Below are 7,276 nucleotides of genomic sequence, written 5' to 3' on the forward strand. Positions count from 1 at the left end.
TTCTGGTCACAACCGCTCCAAGGCACTGACAAACCCATGGTAACAGTCATTCAAGACACACACACAGTCAGTCACACCCAGATACACCCTGAGAGACAGTCACAGCCTAATGTACAACCATTCTAGGACACAGCCAGATGCACAGTGAGACTCACCCCTGGAAACAGCTAGATATACAATCACAACTTTTGGTCACAGTCAGATGCCTAGTCACAGTCACCCCCAGATACACCCCTGAGAGACAGTTGCAGCCTAATGTAAAACTGTGCCAGAACACAGCCAGACACACAGTCACCCCCAGCTACAGTTGGGGTCATCCCCAGCAACAGCTGGACACAGTTATAATCAGTCACCCCCAGGTACAACCAGAGTTGGGCCCAGCTACAAGTAGATGCAGTCATAATAGCTCTCGGTAACAGCCAGACACACAACATCCCCCTCCCAGGTACAGCCAGACACAGTTGCAGGCCCCCCATGCAGCTACAGCTGAATACACAGTCAGACCCCCCACCCCCAGCTACAGTCAGATGCACAGTCAGGGTGTGAGGAGAATCAGCTACAACCAGACACATGGTTGGGGGAGCCCCAGCTACAGCTGGATACACAGTTGTGGGGGGTCAGCTACCACTGGATGCATGGTTGGAGGAGCCCCAGCTACAGATGGACACAAAGTCCACCTCTCCCCAAATACAGCCAGACACAGTCTGCCCCACTCCAGCTACAGCCAGACACACAGTCGCACAGGAGTCAGGCGCAGTTGCCAGGAGACCTTTATTAGGGGCAGGTACAACCAACCCTGTGGCCTCCATTGCCAGGACAGCTGTGGGCCCAGATGGCATTGCTCTTGGCCAGGGCAGCATCAAGGTCGAGCTCCTGGCCCTGCACCCGCAGGCCATGCAGGCAGCCCTGGAAAGGGCCCGGCCCTTCTGCTGCCTCTGGGGTGAGGGGGGAGTCAGGGGTCAGAGGTCATGGATGGGGGACCCCTGAATCCTGGGCTCCTGCCCCTCCCCCACAAGCCCCACACCCATAGCCTAGCCCCTTCCCCAGTACCACTGGCTGTTCCTCCCCAACCCCATGGGCCTGCCCTCACTCCCCATAGCCCCGCCTTCCCCCTAGTCCCACCTCCATCTCTTATGCCCCTCCCCCAATCCCATAGACCCCCCGCTCCTTATGCCCCTCCCCCAGCTGCATAGCCCCACCCCACCCATTATGCCCCTCCCCCACCCTCATAGCCCCTCCCCCATAGTCCCTCCAATGAGATTTGGGGGGTCACTGGGTGGGCTTGCAGGTCCCAAGGAGGGGGGGGCATAGAGGGGCTGAGGAGGGTCCCAGAGGGGGACAGAGAGGGATGGGGGTCTCAGGAGGAAGTGAAGAGGGGCTGGGGGAGGTCAGGGCAGTTGGAGGGGGGTCTGAGAGATCTCAGGGGGATCTCAGGGGTAGGGTGAGCTGGGGGTCCTGGGGACATGGGGGGGCCTTGAGAGGTCACAGAGGGGGCAGGCAGGTCCTGAGGACTTTGAGGGTATCAGGGGGGCAGGGAGGGGCTGGGGAAGCGGGGGGGTGAGGGGTCACAGGGGGAGTTGGGGTCCCGGAGGGGGTCCCAGGGGGGCAGGGAGGGACTGGGTCCTGGAGAGGCTATGGTCCCAGGGAGGGTCCTGGAGGGGCTGAGGGTCCCGGGGGGTAGTGAGGGCCTGGGGGGTCCTGAGGAGTGGGGTCCCAGGGAGTCCTGTGGTAGCACAGAGGTGTGGGGGAGTCCCAATGACAATGGGGTTGGGGGTCCCACGGAGGTCTCAGGGGTGCAAGAAGGGGCTGAGGGTTCCAGGGGCAGTTGGGGTCCCTGGGGGTCCCAATGGGGTGGGGTAAGGTCCCAGGGGGGACAGGGAGGGGCTGAGCATTCCAGGGGGTCCCAAGCAAGTACCTGGCAGGGCTCCAAGGTGCAGGCGGCCGTGGGGGCTGGTCCAGGCAGTGTGGAGGTGCAGGGGGGGTGCAGCAAGGGGGGTGCAGGCATGCTGGGCCCCGAGGTGCAGGCTGAGGCTGGCCGGCCCCACGTGCAGCCCCACAGCATCCACGGGGCAGAGACAGCCTGGGGGCAGAGGCAGGCTCAGCTGCACCCCCTGGCCCAGGTGCAATGACAGGGCCTGGGGGACAGAAGAAGGGAGTCAAGAGACACCTGAGCCTACTCCTAGGGCCCTCAGGGTAAGCATGACCCAAGCACAAGCACCCCCTAGTGAACAGGCCCCTCATACAAGTGTCCCTTGGTGAGCAGATCCCTCGTATGAGTGCTCCATAGTGAGCAGGCCCCTCACACAAGTGACCTCGGGTGAGCGGGGCCTTGCACTAGGACCTCCATGGGGAGCATGGCCCTTGCACAAGTGCTCCCTGGTAAGTAGATCCCTCTCACTAGCACCTCCTGGGGAGCCTGCCTTTTGCATGAGTGCCCCATGGTGAGTGGGTGCCTCACACAACTGCCCCCTGTGGGTGGGGGTTCCTTGGACAAGTGCTTCCTGGTGAGCCTGTGCCTCGCACAATTGCTCCCTAGTGAGGCACCCCATGGTGAGGGGTCCCTCTCACAATTCCCCTCCCCTCCCCCACAGCAGTGCCCCTGCCAGGTGCTTGTGCCCCAAGATGATCCCTAAAAAAAGGGCCCACCCCAATTGCTCACGTGACCGGAGGGTGAGAGGCCGCTTGCACATGCACTCACAGTGGGCGCCAGGGAGAGACTGAGCACCAGGCTGGCGTTGGCATCTGTGACGGCCAGGATGAGGCCGGTCTGGGGGGGGGGCTCGGACCCCCAGCTCCACCACCAGCTCCCAGCCCCCCTCGGGGGCCGGGGGTTCGGCCACTAGATCTGGGGGGGGTCAGAGCTGTTGCTGGGGGGTCCATGGGATAAAACCCAGGTGTCCAGGACTCCCAGCCCAGTCTGGAGGAGGGAAGGTTCCTGCTGCACTGGGGCGGGGAGGGGGGTCCCAGACACCTGAGTCCCACACCTACCTGCAGTGGTGAAGATGGCCCCTCCTCCTGCGAAGAAGCTGCCGGGGAGCAGGGTGCGGAAGCAGGGCTTGGGGGGACCCCCGGCTGACCCCTGACCCCAGGCCACTGTCTGGTTTAGCCAATCCCAGCGCCGCATGCAACCATCCATGGCGAGGTCCAGCTGGGGGGTGCGGGGGATGCAAAAGGGGTGAGGCTGGACCCTGATACCACCCCCCCAACCAGGAATCCATCCCCAAAACCCCTGCCCAGAGCTGGAGGAAACCCAGGTGTCTGGACCCCCCTCTCCCCAACCTCCCAGGTATCCGGACCCCCATCTCCCCAGCTCCCAGGTGTCCAGACCCCCCATTTCCCCAGAAACCATGTGTCCAGGGCCCCGGGCTCACCGGGTCAAGCAGACGGATGGGGGACCACAGTAGCCCCCCTGGGGCGATGCGCATGGTGGGCAGGGGGTGGTGGGCCAAGGGGGCAGCCACGTGGCGCAGGGTGAGTGCGGGGGCCCCGTCCAGCTCCAGCAGCACGGCGTGGCCCTCACTGCTCACTGACAGCTGGCGGGGCATGGGTGGGGAGTGTCACTGCCACAGGACCCTGGTGTCCAGGCACCATGGGGCGGGGTGGTCCAGGCTAGTCACCCCACAGACCCCCCACCCCAAGGCTCCATGGCTGCTGTGCAGACCGAGGGTCTTGGTCTGGTCACCCAAGAGACAGGAGACCCATGGGCCTGGTTGCCATGGAGACAGAGGGTCTCAACCTAGTCACCAAATTGGGGGCATACGACTGGTTGCCACAGAGACTGAGGGGCTGGTCACCCAAGAGATGGAGGCCCCCAGGGCCAAGGGCCAGATTGCTAGGGAGACAGGAGGTCCTGGCCTGGTCACCCCAAAGACCATGGACCCCAGGGCCATACTGGGGGGGAGACTGGTTGCCATGGGGACCAGGGGTCAGCCCAGTCACCCCAGAAGGGTCCAGGCCCCCTGGGGGAAGGACTGCAGGTGCCCGAACGTACCCGGTGCCAGTGGCCATCGTCCAGCCGGGGCCCAGCGGTTGCGCTGAGGTTGGCAACGCTGTTCTGCAGCTGCACCTCAAGCCGCCCACGCCGCAGGCCCAGCACGAACCAGTCGCCACTGCCGGTGTCGCCAGAGAAGATGGGGCCCTCGGCATCCCGCGTGCGGAACTCGAACGACGACATGGCACTGGAGAGGTGCGGGGATGGACCCGGGCATCCGAGATCCTAGACCCCCGGTCTGACCCCCCCAGGCCCCTCCCAGAGCTGGGGGGACCCAGGCATGTGGGCTCCAGCCCCCCCGGTCCGACCCCCCCAGACCCCTGCCAGAGCTGGGGGACCCAGGCGTGTGTGCGGGCTCCCAGCCCACCCCCAGACCTGAACGGGACCCTGGTGCCTGGGCGCACCTGGTGACGGTGCTCAGGTTGATGTGGATGACCCCCGTAGGGGTGAGGCTGCCCCAGTGGACACCCAAGTTCACGGCCTCGGGGTCTCCCTGCGGCACCTGGAAGAGCCGGGCGTCCTGGGGGCCGGGAGGGAAGGGGGGCAAGTGTGAACCCAGGTGTCTGGGTGCAGTGCCCTGAGTGGCCACTGGGGGTCACTGCTGCTCTGTAGGGGGTATACATGTCGCTTGTATACACACACTCACACACACTCACCTACATGTGTATGCATGTGAACACACACATATACATGCCCATCTACTTGTACGTACACACACACACTGATATACACACTCACCTACACACACACACACATATGTACATGCTCACCTATGCATGCACACATACAGATCCCCCTTCACACACACACATCACAGTGGGATGTACACCCACAGGGGGAAATACTCCCCCCCACAACCAGACAGACACAGACAGAGCTACAGCAGCAGTCACTCGCTCACACTTGCTTCACACAAATCGCAGCCAAGCACACACAGTCACACCACCTCCTGTACACACTCACACCCAGACACAACTGTAGCCACAGCCACTCACACTCCCTTCACACCCGCCCCCCCAGAGTGGGACACACACACAGGAGGCTACACCAACACTCACTCACAAGCCCCTCTTCACACACACACACACACACAGTGAAACATACAACCAGATGGATACAGAAACACAGTGCTGCACCAACATTCACTCATACCGTCATTCACACACACACACACACACGACACACAACTAGACACACAGAGCTACACCAATATTCTCACACTCCCTTCACACACACATGCACACAAACACACACAGATCACAGTTGGACACACACACACACAAACATCACAGTGGGACCTCTCTTCCGACCAGACGGACACCCCCCCCCCCACAACTAGACACAAGGATGTAAGAACACACACACACAGAGCTATATGCCAACACTCATCCCCCTCCATGCGCACACACACAGACCACCCCTTTCCCATACATACTCACCTATACACACACACAGCTGCACCCACACCTGCTCACACCCTCTTCACACACACAAAGAACATAGGTGTCGTCCCCCCAGCACCAACAGCTGCTCACAACCCCCCTTTGCACTCCAGAAACACATGCACCCCCCAGGGGCATTAAGGACCCCCCCCCATGCCCCCAGGGCCTGTAGCTAGGCCAAGACTAGCCCTAGAGTAGGGCCCACATTGACTCTTTGGGGGGCAGAAAGCAGTGGGTGAGGGAAATTATCCCCCCTGCCCCCCCATCCCTTGAGGTAGCTAGGCCTGCCCCACCACCTTAGTACCCCTGGGGGGGCTCTAACTCCCCCTGCACCCCCCATCTACCCCCACCCCCTCATCAAGGAATTGGGGGGGCAATTCATTTTGCTCCCTGGGGCATATAGGCCCATCTGCTCCCTCTTTCCCCTCTCTGCCCCACCCCCGCTCACCTGGGAAGGGTCCCCCCCAACAGGGAGGGGCAGAATCAACAGCAGGAGGGTGGCAGGCAGGGCCATGGTCCCTGTGCGAGCCCCTCGCACACTCGTGCGCTCACAAGGGGGCACAGGGAGGCGGGATCATTGACTTTGGCCAGGGGGTTAAAGGTCAAGGGTGGTGGTAAGCGGGGAATGAGAGGCCGTTGGCCCTGGCTGGTAGGGGGTGTGGGGGGGCACGGAGACAGACACACACGGGTGCCCTCACATGTGGACACATGCGACAACACATCCAGGTGTGTGTCCTGACATGCCCATGTGCCCAGAAATGCGCAGGGCCCCACAGCTGCCCACGCATGAGCATGCACACACACGTGCAAACTCAGCATAACCCAGAGCCCCATAACTGCATACGTGTGAAACAGGCTGGTGCAGACAGACATGTGCACATGTGGTGACACCCAGCACCCTGCACACGTGCATGCATGCATCCACACACACACAGAGCCAGACACATGCACATGTGCAGATATTCCCAGACACATGCATGCATGCGTGCACACACATACACGTACATTGTGTGCATATTAGGCTGTGCTGGAAGTTCCTGGGCCACATTGGGCTATACTGGGCCACACTGGGGCATATTGGGGTGTACTGGTTGTGCTGAGGCATATTATGTCATACTGGGCCACACAGGGCCATATTGAGGCATATGGGGCCATCCTGGGGAATACTGGGCCATACTGGGGCTGCAGAGCCATACTGGGGCATATGGGGCTGTACTGGGCCATACTGGGACATATGGGGCAGTACCAAGCCATACTGGGGCTGCAGAGCCATATCAGGGCATACAGGGCCATGCTGGGTCATGCAGGGCTATACTGGGGGCTATGAAGACACATGAGACACACTGGGTCATACTGGGCCAGGCCAGGACCTGCCCACACTGGGGAATAACCATTGCAAAGCCCAGCTTCTCCCCACCCCACGGCATCTACTCCCCACCCCCACAGGGCCTGGGGGTGGGGCAGGGTGTCAGGCCGGTGCCACTAGGACACAGACCAAGGCCAGGGGGGGTCAGTGCCCCCAGATGGGGCAGAGGTCGAAGACATGGGGGAAGGGAGGCGAAAGTCCAGTGTCTGCCCCAGGATGGCCTGGAAGTAGGGGGCAGGGGGTAGATGAGGGCTGGGGGGTCACTTGGGGATCTGGGAGGGTCACTGTGGAAGTGGAGGTTACTGAGGGGTGAGATGGGGCGGGAGAGGATAGGGAGCAGGAGAGAGGTTTTCTCATGTTACACACACCCATGACCTCCCAACTCAGCTGCATCTATCTCATTACACCCACCCACGACCCCCACAGATTCAGCCTCATCTACCTCTTGTTATACCCACACATGACCCGCCCCAGACC

At 61.7% G+C, this 7,276-nt stretch overlaps 1 protein-coding gene across 7 annotated transcripts; it reads right to left on the reverse strand.

Moving 5' to 3' along the window:
* Positions 1-754: 754 nt before the first annotated feature.
* Positions 755-7,210, reverse strand: SHBG (sex hormone binding globulin). Of its 7 annotated transcripts, none has more exons than XM_090055736.1 (8): positions 5,882-7,210; positions 4,396-4,511; positions 3,992-4,178; positions 3,372-3,533; positions 2,989-3,148; positions 2,699-2,742; positions 1,916-2,135; positions 755-935 (listed from the first exon to the last, which is right to left on the reverse strand). In XM_090055736.1, exons 1-8 carry the CDS (start codon positions 5,945-5,947, stop codon positions 775-777), a joined length of 1,116 nt encoding a protein of 371 aa, XP_089911862.1. In that variant the 5' UTR covers positions 5,948-7,210; the 3' UTR covers positions 755-774. The 7 variants fall into 7 exon arrangements, with proteins under 7 accessions (XP_089911862.1, XP_089911860.1, XP_089911863.1 ...); XM_090055734.1 differs by having other exon boundaries at positions 2,660-2,742; XM_090055737.1 differs by having other exon boundaries at positions 2,647-2,742.
* Between the last annotated feature and the right edge of the window lie 66 nt (positions 7,211-7,276).

This window comes from Crocodylus siamensis, chromosome 6, assembly GCF_052110815.1.
Source record: "Crocodylus siamensis isolate JL-2025a chromosome 6, ASM5211081v1, whole genome shotgun sequence".
Lineage (NCBI taxonomy): Eukaryota > Metazoa > Chordata > Crocodylia > Crocodylidae > Crocodylus > Crocodylus siamensis.